At 52.5% G+C, this 14,365-nt stretch overlaps 6 protein-coding genes across 6 annotated transcripts; 3 read left to right on the top strand and 3 right to left on the bottom strand.

The window, feature by feature from the left end:
- Positions 1–80: 80 nt before the first annotated feature.
- ASPACDRAFT_44242 (arrestin C-terminal domain-containing protein) lies at positions 81–1,608 on the bottom strand (the record flags this gene model as incomplete). The annotated part of the gene is made up of 6 exons (XM_020201390.1): positions 81–170; positions 260–421; positions 477–902; positions 965–1,289; positions 1,360–1,491; positions 1,571–1,608. The coding sequence occupies 6 exons, from the start codon at positions 1,606–1,608 to the stop codon at positions 81–83; spliced, it is 1,173 nt and encodes a 390-aa protein (XP_020054951.1).
- Positions 1,609–2,037: 429 nt separating this feature from the next.
- On the top strand, positions 2,038–4,087 carry ASPACDRAFT_1857131 (fungal specific transcription factor domain-containing protein; the record flags this gene model as incomplete). The annotated part of the gene is made up of 3 exons (XM_020197524.1): positions 2,038–2,124; positions 2,214–3,306; positions 3,394–4,087. 3 exons carry the CDS (start codon positions 2,038–2,040, stop codon positions 4,023–4,025), a joined length of 1,812 nt encoding a protein of 603 aa, XP_020054950.1. The 3' UTR covers positions 4,026–4,087.
- A 175-nt stretch (positions 4,088–4,262) lies between these two features.
- On the bottom strand, positions 4,263–6,305 carry ASPACDRAFT_1870878 (uncharacterized protein). Its single transcript, XM_020197961.1, has 2 exons — positions 4,924–6,305; positions 4,263–4,863 (listed from the first exon to the last, which is right to left on the bottom strand). The coding sequence occupies exons 1-2, from the start codon at positions 5,826–5,828 to the stop codon at positions 4,293–4,295; spliced, it is 1,476 nt and encodes a 491-aa protein (XP_020054949.1). The 5' UTR covers positions 5,829–6,305; the 3' UTR covers positions 4,263–4,292.
- Positions 6,306–7,169: 864 nt separating this feature from the next.
- Positions 7,170–8,999, bottom strand: ASPACDRAFT_1889132 (uncharacterized protein). The gene is made up of 3 exons (XM_020198511.1): positions 8,928–8,999; positions 8,478–8,831; positions 7,170–8,426 (listed from the first exon to the last, which is right to left on the bottom strand). The coding sequence occupies exons 2-3, from the start codon at positions 8,724–8,726 to the stop codon at positions 7,395–7,397; spliced, it is 1,281 nt and encodes a 426-aa protein (XP_020054948.1). The 5' UTR covers positions 8,727–8,831; positions 8,928–8,999; the 3' UTR covers positions 7,170–7,394.
- Positions 9,000–9,772: 773 nt separating this feature from the next.
- Positions 9,773–10,633, top strand: ASPACDRAFT_1889131 (uncharacterized protein; the record flags this gene model as incomplete). The annotated part of the gene is made up of 4 exons (XM_020198510.1): positions 9,773–9,866; positions 9,914–10,004; positions 10,093–10,328; positions 10,449–10,633. Exons 1-4 carry the CDS (start codon positions 9,803–9,805, stop codon positions 10,631–10,633), a joined length of 576 nt encoding a protein of 191 aa, XP_020054947.1. The 5' UTR covers positions 9,773–9,802.
- Positions 10,634–11,427: 794 nt separating this feature from the next.
- Positions 11,428–13,409, top strand: ASPACDRAFT_1881457 (putative GABA permease; the record flags this gene model as incomplete). The annotated part of the gene is made up of 8 exons (XM_020198240.1): positions 11,428–11,529; positions 11,596–11,666; positions 11,732–11,790; positions 11,842–11,896; positions 11,953–12,044; positions 12,107–12,478; positions 12,533–12,853; positions 12,910–13,409. 8 exons carry the CDS (start codon positions 11,428–11,430, stop codon positions 13,371–13,373), a joined length of 1,536 nt encoding a protein of 511 aa, XP_020054946.1. The 3' UTR covers positions 13,374–13,409.
- Between the last annotated feature and the right edge of the window lie 956 nt (positions 13,410–14,365).

Genomic DNA, 14,365 nt, shown 5'->3' with positions numbered 1-14,365 from the left:
TGGCCAACTGTTACACTAATTGCCAGAGAGAAAAGTTCCGGGTTATGTCAAAGTCTACTTTGATTTTGGATTTTGGATTTTTAGGTCCAGTCGGCCTTCATGTGTATGGAGGTGGTAAAGGCCCTTTCAGTATTAGTACTCTGTCGATAGCAGAGGTATAGCTCGGTGTCCTGCTCAGCTCTTCAATATCGACCCATCCAGAGTCTAGTGGCATGTGCCCACATGGCGAAGAACATCTCGATATTACAGGGGAGCATACCCGAGACTGGTCTTCCATGCTTTCACTTTCAGTAACCAATGGGTCCTCTTGGTGCTTGCCATACACCGGAGGAATGATGTGTCTGGAATAGAGGGATGATGCCTTGAGCTGGGTGATATCCACATTATGCATGTAGATTATAATGGGTATAAAGGCACGAACCTGACCGCTGTAAGTTAGCCCACAGTATTCCACCATCAAAGTCTACTGCGCTTACCATTGATATGTGCCCGTCTATGTTGATGATTCGGATGGTGACGACCACGTTGTGAGTGATATCGAAGTGGGAAGATTGCACCGTATGCGCGCAGTCATGAATTGATGTCGGCAAAGCGACGAGCGGTGCAACTTCATATCTGCCCTCAATCTCCTGGGTTGAAATATCCGGGTCTTTCGTAGACGAGAACTCCTTTCCACATACTACGCGTGAGCGTTCAACTCGTTTCAGAAACCCACCCCCAAAAGATGGATTTGGCGCAAAGTGGTGAGTCTCAACGACTTCGATTGTAATGCTTTCAATCTGAAGACCCTCAGTCGATGGAAAGAGTTGTATCCGAGGGCATAGATCCGATCCAAAGGGTATCTGAACGGCAGGAATGCTGATGGAATATCGAATTTTGCCCGGCCACTCGTTGTCCAGAGTCTGTGAAATAGCAGGGTCAGGGGCTGCTTGTCTCCGTCCGTCCAAATTGAAGAGAAACCTACATGTGCAGTTGCAAAAGAGTACCACTCACTGGGCGCATGACTGCGATACACCTTGATGCTCTCGTGGCATGTCAGATAGTTCGCAAATTTTCTCGTCAAGCGTCCAATTAGCAGATATGAGACCGAGTAGCCTTCCACGCCGTCCACGGACTCTCGCATATGCTCTCCTGATCCGAGCGCAAGGCTCAAAGGTATCTCATGTCTGCCCGGGCCATAGATGCGGGTTTGGAAGACGGTTGTCCGCATCAGCTGCCAACTGCGCTGGAAGATAACCGACTCGGTGCAGCTTTCGGTCAACGTCTGGGGCCTCGCGGAGCTGCCCCATCTGGGGATGCTAATGCATCAGCCTAATCTTCGGTGGCAATATGTGAGCTAGGCTGCTTTTTAACACGTACCGTCGCTTCATGATTCCCCGCAGTTGAACGTCGATCGATCCTATCCGCGTAGGCTGCGCTAGACTCAAGACCAACTTGCCCGTGATGTGAGGACTCTCCGGGGTGAGGCTGCTTTCTGCCGGCAGAAAGAGCCTATGGGCATTTACGCTATTCCAGCTCACAAGTTAGACACTGTTTCAGAGAAGGGCTCGTAGCAGGTTAGAGGACATACTCCAATTCAAAGTGTATATTACAGCCGTGGTTCGACATCGTCGCTCAAGGATAAAGGGTGTGGAATCGTACTGACTGTACGTCTATCCCCAACAATAGGCAATAAATTTCGTTCTCATACCTCTCTTTTCTCGAAATGCAGCTTCTTCTCACTGAAAATGTGATTGATTTGGTATATATTGTTCATGATGGGTTCGCCCTGCACCCCCAACTCGGTTGCCTATTCAGGAAACTTTTCCGCCGTGGTGGCGGCCCGGGGAGCGGCTTTCTACTTTTGGAAAGCTTCCCGCTCGGCTGCCGCCTCCCGCGCCTGCGCCTTTTTCACTGCTCGCTCTCGATATCAGGCAGTCAGTAACTTAGTCACAATGCATTGACAAGCTTCGACAAGCATTGGCAAGCCTCTAGCATGCTTCATAGCCCCCCTCTTGCCGATCAAAGTCCCCTATTCCTCACTCCCTCCAGATCAAGATGGAGGTCACCTGGCTAGCCGATTCCCCACAGACCCGCTCTCGAAAGAGGGCGTTGAGAGCTTGCGACCTTTGCCAGCGGAAAAAGGTGTGTAGCCGCTCACTAAAGCCGTGGCATCTTGCGAAAGTATGGGAGCACTGACACATTCTCTTTGCCGATCGAAGAAACGCTGTCAGCATGCGGGTACGCAGCCAAATTCCAGTCGCATGCGTCGAAGACAGGCCGGACCCAGCCCCACCGGGACGCGACCCCAGCATCAGTCTCGGGCTTCGACAACATCAGATGCCATTCTGCCGGCTCGCTTTGTTGGCGAGATGAATCCGGAGGCTGTGATTCGAGAGAGACTGGCAGTGGGTACGAATTCTACCCTTCTACGCGACCGAGTGGGACTCTGGATTCCTGCCTCTGGCGTTGAAAGTGGAGGAGATCCATCGAGGAATGCTACCGAGGACATGCGCAACCCAGCGCCAACGTATCCCGCAGAGGAAGTATATACGCCTCATGTGTTGGACACTTTAATTCGTCGACGGTACGAGTCTGCACGGAAGGCCTGTAGGCCACTGCCCTCATCCACCCGCCTTCCACTCTTCGCCATCTATTTCTCTCAGGTCAACCACGTCCTGCCCATCGTCGATCCACGCATAGCTATCTCCTCCCCCTTCTTGGAGCGAGCAATCTGTCTAGTTGCAGCTAAGGCAAGAGCTGCTGCTCCGCATCTTCACTTGACCGAGAATGCCGCCGTGGTGTCGCCTCGAGTGTTCTGTACGGACGTCTACCAAGGACTCGAAGATGCGCTGACCGAAGGGCTCGAGCGGGATCGTGTGACGAGGATTCGAGTGCTCGCATTGATGGCCTTGCACTGTGAGAACTCCGAAGGATCGGAAATTGCCTCGATGCACCTCTCGCAGGCCATCCACCAAGCACAAACCGTGGGTATGCACCTCAAGCGACCGGGCGATGCCGACTCGGCACATCTCAAGCTCTTCTGGAGTCTGTGGACCCTGGACAAGCTTCTTGCATCGATGTTTGGTCGCCCGGCCCTGATCATCGACCATGATATTAGTATAGAGAGGCCGCGCAGCGCCATAAATGCTCCCGAAACCCCAACAACCGCTTTTGACGTTTGGTTCAGGATTTCGGAACTCTTGTCCGAGGCTATCTCATTCTACCGACCCGGAACCAACCACGAGGATAGGGCAGAGAAACCATTTCCCAGCTTTGAGGAAATAGTGGGTCCTTTCGGCGAGGAACTTGGCTTTGCTTCCTTGGGTAAGTGGTTTTTTCTTCTTATCCCGAATGGAGCGATGTAGGTACTGTAGTGGTAGAGAGAGACTGACGAGGTTTATCTTTGTGCAGAACTTCTGGAGCTCTACTACCAAGCAGTTGCAATTGTCTTTCACCGAACGATGGATAACGCGAGCTCCGAATCGCACAACTTTGCACGCAACCAACGGGGTCTCGCAGCCATTCGCGTGCAATCCATCGTGGCGAGAGAGTGTTCCGAGGAACTGCCTCCTTTGCCGATCGTATCGTATGCAGTCACATTGTCCATGAGCGTGTCCTATCGCCAATACCGGTCCAGCAATCTTATCACCCATCGAAGACGAGCTGCAACCGACATCGACGCGTGTTGTTCACTTCTTGAGAGCTTGAGTGTCTCGTGGTACTCTGCCGAAGCGATGGCCCGGTTGGGCCGCAAAGCTCTCCAGCAAATCCACGAGAGTGATCCAGGCTTGTACGGGGATGAGCCCAGAGTACATGGGCCTGTCGTGCAGTCTCCACAAGCGACTCGGAATAAGCGTACGCGAGCGGCTCCCGCCGCGACTGGAGAAGAAGAAAGCTTGTCGATGAACGCGACTTATGCGCCCGTGGCACAAGATCCCGTCGTATACTATACTGGAGACCACGATTGGGCGATAGGTGACATGACCGACCTAGATCTTGCCTTCGATGACTTTTTAGATCTGTCTTTGCCGACTATTTTCTGATCTGCTTCATGTCTCTCTGGGCCTGATGTAGGGCCCCGAGGCAATACATCACGAATGTTAAGGACGACAGAATTAATTCCTACTGAATAAGTATGATATGTGGTGGTAAGCCTAGTACTTTATCTCATTTTATCTTCTATGCTGCTATTCTGACATTCATTGCCCTTTAGCCTTGTGTTTCGTGGCAGATAGCTTGTTACACACCATTCAGGTAACAAAGCAGACTTTACCTCAACGCAAGGCCCAAACCCGCGACGACATCTTTAGTCACAGTTTGGCAGACACCGTGGAAGTCTCCTTCAACAGCCGCACAGTATCCCGAACAGCCACCTGACCTCGCTCGATGGCTCCATCGATAAAGCCCCGCCAACCATCCGCCCAGTCCGCGCTTGCGAAAAGAATGCGACCGTGCGGTTTCTGAAGCTCCTGCAGATGGGCCGATGCACTGTTGGGGCCCCAGCAGGCCCACACGCCCTTGGCATACGGGTCGTTCATCCAGTCATGGGTCGCGTATGCCTCGACGGTGACATCGGGCTTGATATCCCGCTTGAACCTCTGCACGATGTGCTCACTGTCTGTCTTCTGGGTCAACTGCCCATTGTAACCGAAGCCTATGCACCAGGTGCCCGATGGCCCGGAAGGCTGGGTGCCGTTGTGGTCCGAGAACGCAAAGACGAACTCCGAGTCGCTGGCTTCATTGGCCGTCCAAAACCAGCCGGGCAGCGTTTCACGTAGCTTGAAGTGGATCTTTGCGCCGCGGTTGATGTGGCCCTGGCGCACGGCGGTTTGGTGAGGTTGCGAGAGCGGGGGGTTGAATTGCACGTCGCTGAGACAGTTTCTGGCTGGGCGTTAGCAACTGCGTCTACACTTTCGGAACATGAGTGACGAGAGGACTTACAGTGGGATCGTCGAGATGACTGCGTCTGCCCGGAATCTCCGTCCGTCCTTCGTGCGCACCTCAACCTCATCCGCCTCATGGTTCACTTCTGCGACAACCGTGCCAAAACTAATGTCCCCGACATACTCGCTCAGAATCGCCCGAGCAAGGGAGGTCATCCCGCCTCGTCCTAGCTTGTAGTTTCCTGCCAGCTCGAACACTCCCGCCATGCTGTGGCCCCCGAGTGCAAACCAGCGCAGTGCATCGGTGAACCCTGTCTCCTTCGCCGGAGCACTGCCAAACGTGCTAATGTTGGACGCGAACAACTCCTTCTCCCATTGATCCAAGTCCGTCAGTTGGTCTAGTCGGTCCTGGACACTGAGATGATCGTACCGCTTCCACGGTGAAGGTGCCCGCAGCGGGTCATGGGGATACGGCATCAAGGCCCGACTGTCTAATCCCTCGATCGCGAAGACTCTCTGCGCCACGCGCTCGAGTGCCGGCCCGTAATGCTCGGAGGAAACCTTCTCCACCACACCTCCTGACGACTTGAACAATTGCTCGTGCGGCGCGTAGGCCCCTGCCGAGGACTTCAGGTTCAGGTGCAGTCCATACCGATGCAGCTCGGCGTAGAGATGCGGCTGGTTCCAGTGCACCCAGGTGCCGCCCATTTCGATCTCCTCCCCGAGCACTCGGGCCGTCCATGTGCGCCCGCCGATACGATCACGGGCTTCCACCAGGAGAACGGCCAGACCGTGCTTCTGACTCAGGTCGCGGGCTGCGGTGAGGCCTGCGAATCCGGCACCGATGACGATCACGTCATAGCGGTCGCGGAGGGTCGGGGAGCTCGATTGCACTGCATTTGTGGGCAGGCCAGAGGTGGTTTCGGTGGGAGTCCAGAGGAAGCCTTCTTTTGAGCGAGACATGTTGCGAGTGTGATTGATACTATGGAGAAGCGGTTTTCAAGGCATAGAACCAGAGATCCGGCTTCGCTAAATAATGTCATGAGGACAGCATTGGTGACCGCGTCATGCCATTCCATTGGGCACTTCGGCATCCGCGCATCCCGAAAGCATCTCGAGTTAATGCGGACTTGCAAATGGTTATCTTTTTAGCTGAGTATACCTTGTACTCCCATTGTGGTGCACTTTGGTCGTGCTGCGGGTGGCACGCGAGTCCGACGCACTTTTTTGCCAAATCCGGGAAGGCTAGCTCAGAACCCTAAGTTGGAGAAGAGTCGCAGATCAAGAAAAGCATGTAGGACATCTCGACCTGCGTATTTCTGAAAATGCACAACCAAGGACCCAGTGATAAGGAAATGTCTTGACAAATGCGCTTTACCTTACCCGTCAGTTTTTGCGATTATATTTACCGCCTTACTTATCTATCACGGTGATGACTGCCTTATTGAACATGTACAAGTCATAGTGTTTAAGCATAGCAAATACTCGACAATAAGCACAGGTTTGAGAAAAGCAGCAATCAATACTTGAATACATGATAATGGATGCTCAATTTATTCAGTACTTGCACACAGGGCACTACCCCAGTTTACTCAGAGTTTAGCCGGCCAACGCCCCCCACACTTCCACGCCACCCCATAACTATCCGAAGAAAAGGTGATGGTGCTACCTCGAGGAAAGAAGAACGTATCGCCCGGTCTGACTGTGGCGGTCTGTCCAGTTTCATCACGAAGGTTGATCTCTCCTACAGAGTGGTTCCAATCAGCTGACCTAGGCTTCGGTTCCAGGAAGATGCGGCTCGTGCACTCACCCTCAATGACTACTCCAACTTCATCGTAGGTATACTCTGGGGGTGTTGCTTCTGGACCTTTTTCGATTCGAAACCAGGAGCCAACGATTGGATTTCCCAATTCGCGCTTCTCCGTTCCGAGCAGGTCGTCTTTTTCCTTTGTCAGCCCGTGAATTTATCAGACTCCTAGGGGGGTGTTGGGGAAAAGGGCTGACCGAAGAAGACATTCGAGAAGCTTGTAGGCTTCGACTTTGCCTTTGACTTGGAGAACCATGGTGGGTGTTTAGTGGTGGTTGTGGTGTGCTTTGTCTGTGATACTCTATTGTGTGAACGGCGGTTTATATAAATAGATGTCGGGGTCATGGACCGGCACATGGTAGTCGAACGCTTGCTAATAGTATATCTCCACTCGATGTCTAGCGATTCATGTAGTGAAGCATTCGAGACAACTAAGTGGCCACAAGACCGCGTGTATCAATTTGCTCGCTTAGCTATAGTAATAAGACTTCAAGGTTGCTGGCAGTATCTACTAGGTACCATAACTGGGGAGGGCTTTCAAGATGATGGCTGAAAAAAGACTAGCGCTAGTGTGGAGCACATACAGCTTATCGCATCTTGTTCCTTGACGCACTATCTGACCAAATGCGGCTAGCGTCAATAGCCTCAGGCTGCGTATACAATAACCCGAACCCTCTTCATCGAAATTGACCGAGGGCGGTCGATGCCACCCTTAGACAATGCTAGCCAAAGACTGTCTCCAATCGCTCGGAAACCATCACTTCTGTCCACTGGACGTACTCGAACTCCCCGCCAGATTCGTCTGCAAACCTCCGCACATCGGACAAGAACCATACCCTGTCCAGAATCTCCTGCGCCCGGGGAATAGCGGCAACGCCAATGATTCGATGGATGGTCTCAATGCGCTCACGCACAAAGTTCCGCCAGAAAAGATAGGTATCATCCTGGAGGGTAAAGCTCAGGATATCCGGTGAAGATTGGCTACTCTCATGTGGCTTGGGGGCAGTGCACACAGGAGCTTGCAATGCACTGCCGGCAATAATCAGCGGAATCGTGAGCAGGCAGTACACGCCAGAGGTGGTGGGAAGGACTCCGATAGCGGCCAGAACATTCGTGGCCAGGGTTAGAATACGGTGGGCCCGACTCGTTGTCCACGAAGTCTGGCCACGCAACAGGGTTTCGTCCTGCGACCCCGCATGGATGTCGGGGAAGGTCATGTACAGTTGGAGGAGGCTTATCTGTTGATAAATCTGGGCCAGTCGTTGCAGGTGGTCGATGGGCGTTCTTGCATCCACTGTGTCTTCGACTCGTTTCTGCCCAGGGACTTGGTAGTGGAGGAGCGTGGTCTCCACACTGCGAGCGTGTTCAATCATCTCGGTGCTGGCTTGCGCCCACCCAGCCGCTGAGGAGGCGGCGACCGACATCTGACGAAGCAGAGACCGGTGTCTTGTCAGTGTGCCGATCTTAGCCAGGCAGGCAAACAATCGCGTGCAAATGCCGGTCCAAGGGTTGACGTAGATGGTAGATGGCTCATCGGCCGCTAAGTAGGCGGTTGCGTCCAACGGTTGAGTATGAACGAAGGAAGTAACTGCTTCCCAGTAAACCATGAGACCAGTGATCAGACTTCTGGTTCGAGCACAAGCTTTCACTCGAGAGAATGGGCCTGGTATCGTAGGGGCTGACAGCCATTTGCGATATAAGACACGGGCGCCGTGTAGATGAGTGATACCTAGTTGCGTCGGATCATGCCATCCCTATCTCAGGCGGTCAATCGTGGTGGTGACTGAATAGGGCCGATGGCTTACTTCAGTCATTCCCAGAAGTATGCTACCAAGAAGCATTTCGACGGTCCGATCGAGTAATGATGCGCTCTCTCTCCGACGTGGAAGGGATACTGCCTCTATCTCCGCCTTCAGACAGGCTAATGCCGTAGATCGATGAGTCAAGGTGGTTGTTACCATGTCGCCTCGTATTGGAGTTAGATGAGCGGCTGACATGGCCAGGACACAGGAGTGGATCAGTGGGCGGGAGCTTATCAGGGCTCCGACCTCCATGCGGAAGAAGTTCTTGTGCGAGTCAAAACAGGAGTTCACTGGACAGACTTTGCAGAAATAGTGGCGTAGCAGAGTTGTGTCGTGATCTTCGAGGGTGGTATAGACCTGGTGCAGGTTGACCAATCTTGTTAGCTCGCTGGTAGTGGGACTCCCTCGGGTCGATACGGTTGAAATATTGTCTCCATGAATGCAGAATGGTACCTCAGTGTCAGCTTGGGCTCGGTGAGCGGCTTCAGCTCGATGATCATTGACTGTAGAGTCGTTTGACCTTTTCGACTGGATGAATTGTGCTTGCAATGTTTCCATGGTCTCTTCCAGCTCGGTGGGTGGGTGCGCGATGGCCATCTCCACCTCATACTTGGAGGACCATTTCAAGGGTCGTCTGTACCCCGGACAGTCAAAGTTCTTCCGCGTACATTGGGTACACGCCGGTACCGTTTCGTCACACTTTATTCGCTGTGTAGATTTGGTTAGCAGGGCACATGGAGTTCCGGTCTGACGAGTCTCCCTACTCTTTGTTTGCACCGGAGGCAGCCAGCTTGAATGAGTAATAGGTTAGTTCGAACACACTGGTAGACACCGCTGCACTGGGTAGCAGGTCGCACTCACTCCGAGCTTTAACTCTACGACGAGAGACTGGTTGCAAGGTTGACATTGGAAATGTGTGAGAGCAGCTTCGGTTGCGACCTCGGTGGAAGTGAAAGCAATCTGGATGAGAGACTATGCCGAATTATAGGACCACGAAGCAAAGTGACACTGTATTCAAATCTGTCTTCTTCCCCGCAAAACGCTATCACGCCTCAATGCCAATGCCGAGCGGAGATAAGCTCTCTCAGTCCGGCTGGATAACTGCTGGAAATCCTATTGGCTCGACGGCAATCTGCGCCCCGAGCATTGACTTGTTGCCTGAGGCAGAATAAAGGCAAGATTGTGCACGGTGTCTTACAACCAAGCCCAACATGCTAATTAATCATCATAACCGAAACATAATTGAAAGAATTTCACCCGATTCCCAGCGCCAGAATCCACATACCACCCAGCCATACGTCGCTTCAACGCTAGTAACCCAAACCAGGATGCCCAAAGCCCGATTTAAACTCCGCCCAAAGACACACACAAAAGAGGAGAAGAGGACGGAGGGTGTGTTCATTGTTATGAGGAAGGATGGAAAAGGATCGGATAACTAGGGTTAGAAGAAGACAGCTCGGATGAAGAACAGCCATCCGCCTTTGAAACTCCCGAGGAGACACCCGGGCCGAGCGAGATTCTTAAGCAGATGTACAAGCCTACCAAAGATCAAGAAATAGTCACCGTGGCTCTGTCTACAATTCTGGTTGGTCTAATAATTCACTTTGGGATTTCACAGTCGTCGGACTGTTCATCGAAAAGCCTTCAAAGCAGACTTCAGCCATGCGTCATTCGAAGCCCGAGTTGATGGGTATCTCGAAGATGGACCCACAGGGAAAGTTCGTACCCTCATTGAAGTGAAGCCAGTGCATAGAAGACTAAAGAGGGCATTGATCAACATGCAGGAAGCCGCGCAGATGGTAGCTTGGGCCAAATCGGATACAGATCTAGACCTTATCTTAATAGAATTTGCCGGTAAGTCTGGTCAACATCTTCCATGCTTCAGGGCACTAATAGACGGGAATGTGGGTAGGCGAGTGCATGTCTCCCTGAATCGGCATCATGTATTTCTTATATTTGCTGAATACGATCAAGATTATGTTGACTATCTGAACAACAAGCCCGGCCGAAGTACGGGCCCCCATTTCCTTACAATGCATGAGTACGGCCCATGGAATATAACATCATCCGTCCAGATGAATGAACTGGGCGCGATTCTGCTTGCGATTGCTTTGCAGCCAGATTCCGACTTGCGTGAGGAGGAGCGCCGACAAAATTAGCCCGACAGGCAGTGTCTTGGGGTCGTCCTCAATGTTGCGCTTAATGGTACCTGCATCAGATTATCGCATGACGAGGTAGCTGTTTCCTACCAAGAAAAAAAAGATAAACAAACACTCTCTATGGCACCGTGCTCAACGATACACTTCAAAAGTGATCGGATGTTGAGTCTAGATATACATACCAGCAAACTGTCTCCGCATAATCCCATTATCGGCCAAATCAAAGACAAGCGCAGCTGCCTTTCAGCCCAACCTAATCACTTCCATGAAATGTGCAATTCTCCTTATCGTCGGCGGGGAATGCTGACGGCGAATCTAAACGGGGAACCAGACCCATCATAATTGCCAAGGAAAGGAGAGAGGAGAGGCAAAGGCTTCACTATTGTTGTTTACTAGTCCACCCATCTCTTAGGGTTGATCTCAGATTCTTTATGTTCGGCGACTCGTTTGTGCATGTTCTCATCTACCTGCATCTAAATCATGGCTCTGCATCCAAATGACCAAGTATTGATAAGAGCTGCTTTCGATATTCCCGCCCGCGTGATCCTACTGGTCCGCACTTTTTGTACAATTTCAGCGATAAAGTGCTACCTAGCTTATCTCTACTCTAATTGCCAACATGGTGAGTGGCAACTCTGCCCAGAAACAACTACGATGATTAGCCGCCTGTGATGGTTACATAGAATCGATCATTGTAGTTAAGATGCATATTTCCTGCTCCCCTCATACACGCCTGCTCTACCCGCCCAGAGTTTGCTTCAGGCATCCCACCATCGTACGATCGCTCGATCAAAATGGCTACAAGCATGAAAGCATCGCATAACAGTTGCACCGCCAAGTCGGGCGAGGTGGACGATGGGGTGCACAGCGGGGTTGGAGAATTGGTCGAATTGAAGGTAGGCAGCTGCACATTCATCCATCTGGCATTCGGTAGTATGCTGACTTTATCTGCGGATGGGCAGAAGCCTTTCTCTCGATTCACAATCCTGTCGCTTACTGTCGTTCTGATGTCAACATGGGAGGCCTTTTCTAGGTAAATCCGCGCCGTCGCTGAACAGATGATGGCACTCAGTAGGCTGACGACCACGATTTGTACAGTACGATGGCAGCGGGTCTTGTCAGTGGTGGTCCTGTTTCTCTGGTCTATGGGTATCTTTGTTGGTTCTTCTGCCTCGGTCGATCCACGAATGGTTTTGACCAGAAGATAGTGGCAGTCGTTGGTTCGATTGCGACCGCAGCGTCGTTGAGTGAAATGGCGTCGATGTGAGTGCCTCCTGCCGAGGAATGAGTGCACTAGGCTCACACTACTTTCTCTATAGATACCCTACCGCAGGGGGCCAGTATCATTTCACAGCCAAATTTACGCCAGAACAATTGCGGAGATCCTTCAGCTGGATTGTTGGATGGATCGGTGAGCTCTTCAGCCGCAGCGGGCCGAAACGACCAGCTGATCTTCTCGAAACACCATTTTAGGGACATTCGGATGGGTGTCATTCACTGCCAGCGCCCCTTACCTCTCTGCCGGTATGGCTCAGGGCTTGGTGGTTCTCACCCGCGAGACGTACCAGCCCCAGCGCTGGCATGTATCGTTAATCTACTGTGCTATGGTCGGATTAGCCACCATTCTGAATGTGTGGGGTAGTCGTCTGCTATCCTTGGTGGAGACAATTTCACTGTTGATCCACTTGGTCGGATTTGTTGCTATTCTGATTGCTGTGTGGGTTTGTGCGCCGGCAAAGAATGACGCGCACTTCGTATTTACGACATTCATCAATAACACTGGCTGGTCTACTGATGGACTGGCCTGGTGTCTGGGTATGCTCTCAAGCTGCTACGTTTTGACAGGTCTGTGCTCTCTCCATTGTTGACCCGATATAGTGACGCTAATACTTGCTCCAGGCTACGATGGGGCGATACATCTGTGTGAGGAGATGGCCCACGCCACCACAGCCGTTCCATACTGTATGCTTGGCTCCCTGGCTATCAACGGCATTCTCGGATTCGCATTCCTTGTTACTATTCTTTTCTGCATGGGAGACATGGAGAGTGCGCTGGAAACTGATACAGGATATCCGATAATCGAGATCTTCGGCAAAGCAACTCAATCTTCGGCCGCGAGTTGTGTTATGACCGCCGTTCTCATCATCACGGCATGGTTGGCTACGATTGCGCTGCTGGCATCAACCGCTCGAATGGTCTTATCCCTGGCTCGGGATAAAGGTACAGTGATTTCCTCAACTGCGTTCTGGGATTAATCACGCTGATGTTTGATTTAGCCCTCCCGTTCTCTACTTATCTTTCTCACGTTGATACTCACACCCATCTACCAACGCGTTCTATCCTTGCCACCGCCGGCCTTCTCGTGTTGTTCGGACTGATCAATATTGGATCGACCACGGCGTTCAACGCAATCCTCTCCCTCGCCGTTCTCGGCCTGCACGTCTCCTATGTTGTTCCGATTATCTTTTTCTTGTGGCGTCGCACTTTCCTACCGCATAGCCTGCAGCCGGGGCCGTGGAGTCTCGGCCGGGTTGGAATCATCGTCAACATTGTCGCCATTATTTATCTCTGCTTCACGAGCATTTTCATGGTCTTTCCCGCCTACCAGCCGGTTACTCCTTCGAATATGAATTACGCCTCGTTGATCTTCGGGGCTGTCTTGCTGTGGAGTGGGGGATTTTGGTTATGGCGAGGCCGAAAGGAATATGATGGACCCGTGGTTGTTCTGGCCGATGGATGATGATTTGTTCTGTGGGTATTGAAAAGATCTCAAGTGCGTCTCTTGATGAATATTGAGTACCTAGTAGTCAGTAGATTGGTAGTGGGTCAATGAGGGTAGTGGGGGGCACCTGACTTTCCTGTACCGAATCTAGACCGAATAACAGTACATACAGTACAGACAATACATACAGTACCGTATTTCCACATCCCATCCGGCTGCCTGCCTCTTATCCATGGTTCTTTTCTCTCTCTACTTCCCATCGCTCCTCTCTCTTCCTCTACTTTCTTCCTCCTCATCACAGTCAATCCGTCGCCATGGCACAGTTCCCACCGGTATTCCGCCGTCTACGACGTCCACTACGACGAGGCCCCCTACCACGTCTCCTCGCCACGATCACCATCGTCCTCGTCTCCTGTGCCGTGGGATTATACCTGCTTCTGGCGTACCCGCTGGCGGACGATCCCCGGCTGGTGCCGGCCAGCGTGCAGCGCGCCCGCAACATCCTGCTGGTGACCGCCCACCCGGACGACGAGACCCTCTTCTTCAGTCCGACCATCCTCTACCACCGCACCAACCCCGGGGTGACTCGCGCCCTGCTGGTCCTCTCCTGCGGCAACTACAACGGGCTCGGCGACACCCGCCAGGCGGAAATCCACCGCAGCTGCGACCGTCTGGGCATCGCGCCGGAGCGCTGCATCGTCCTCGACCGGGGCGAACTGCAGGACAACCCCAAGGCCTGGTGGGACCAGGATCTCATCCGCGAGGTTGTCGCGCAGTACGTGCAGCAGTGGCACATCGATCTGCTATATACTTTCGACGACGGGGGTGTGTCGGGGCATGTGAACCACCGCGCTGTGAGCGGGGGTGTGCGGTGAGCCTTTCCCCTTCCCTTCCCATCCCATTACCTCCCATCAATATCATTTCCATCTGCCATACTCCGAGAAAACAGCAGTCAACTAATGAGTCAATGGTGCAGAAAATTCGTCCAAGCCACCCCCAACGCTCCACCG

Source organism: Aspergillus aculeatus (assembly GCF_001890905.1).
Source record: "Aspergillus aculeatus ATCC 16872 unplaced genomic scaffold ASPACscaffold_10, whole genome shotgun sequence".
Taxonomy (NCBI): domain Eukaryota; kingdom Fungi; phylum Ascomycota; class Eurotiomycetes; order Eurotiales; family Aspergillaceae; genus Aspergillus; species Aspergillus aculeatus.
The sequence above is the reverse complement of the archived record's forward strand: the minus strand, read 5'-3'. Positions and strand labels throughout refer to the sequence as shown.

Bases quoted from the DNA above. Each gene is read 5' to 3' on its own strand.
- ASPACDRAFT_1870878 (XM_020197961.1), bottom strand. From the start codon at position 5,828: ATGTCTCGCTCAAAAGAAGGCTTCCTCTGGACTCCCACCGAAACCACC. The intron at 4,864-4,923 runs GTAAGTCCTCTC...ACGCCCAGCCAG, and splicing joins GTCATCTCGACGATCCCACT to AAACTGTCTCAGCGACGTGC.
- ASPACDRAFT_1889132 (XM_020198511.1), bottom strand. From the start codon at position 8,726: ATGGAGGTCGGAGCCCTGATAAGCTCCCGCCCACTGATCCACTCCTGT. The intron at 8,427-8,477 runs GTAAGCCATCGG...CGCCTGAGATAG, and splicing joins TACTTCTGGGAATGACTGAA to GGATGGCATGATCCGACGCA.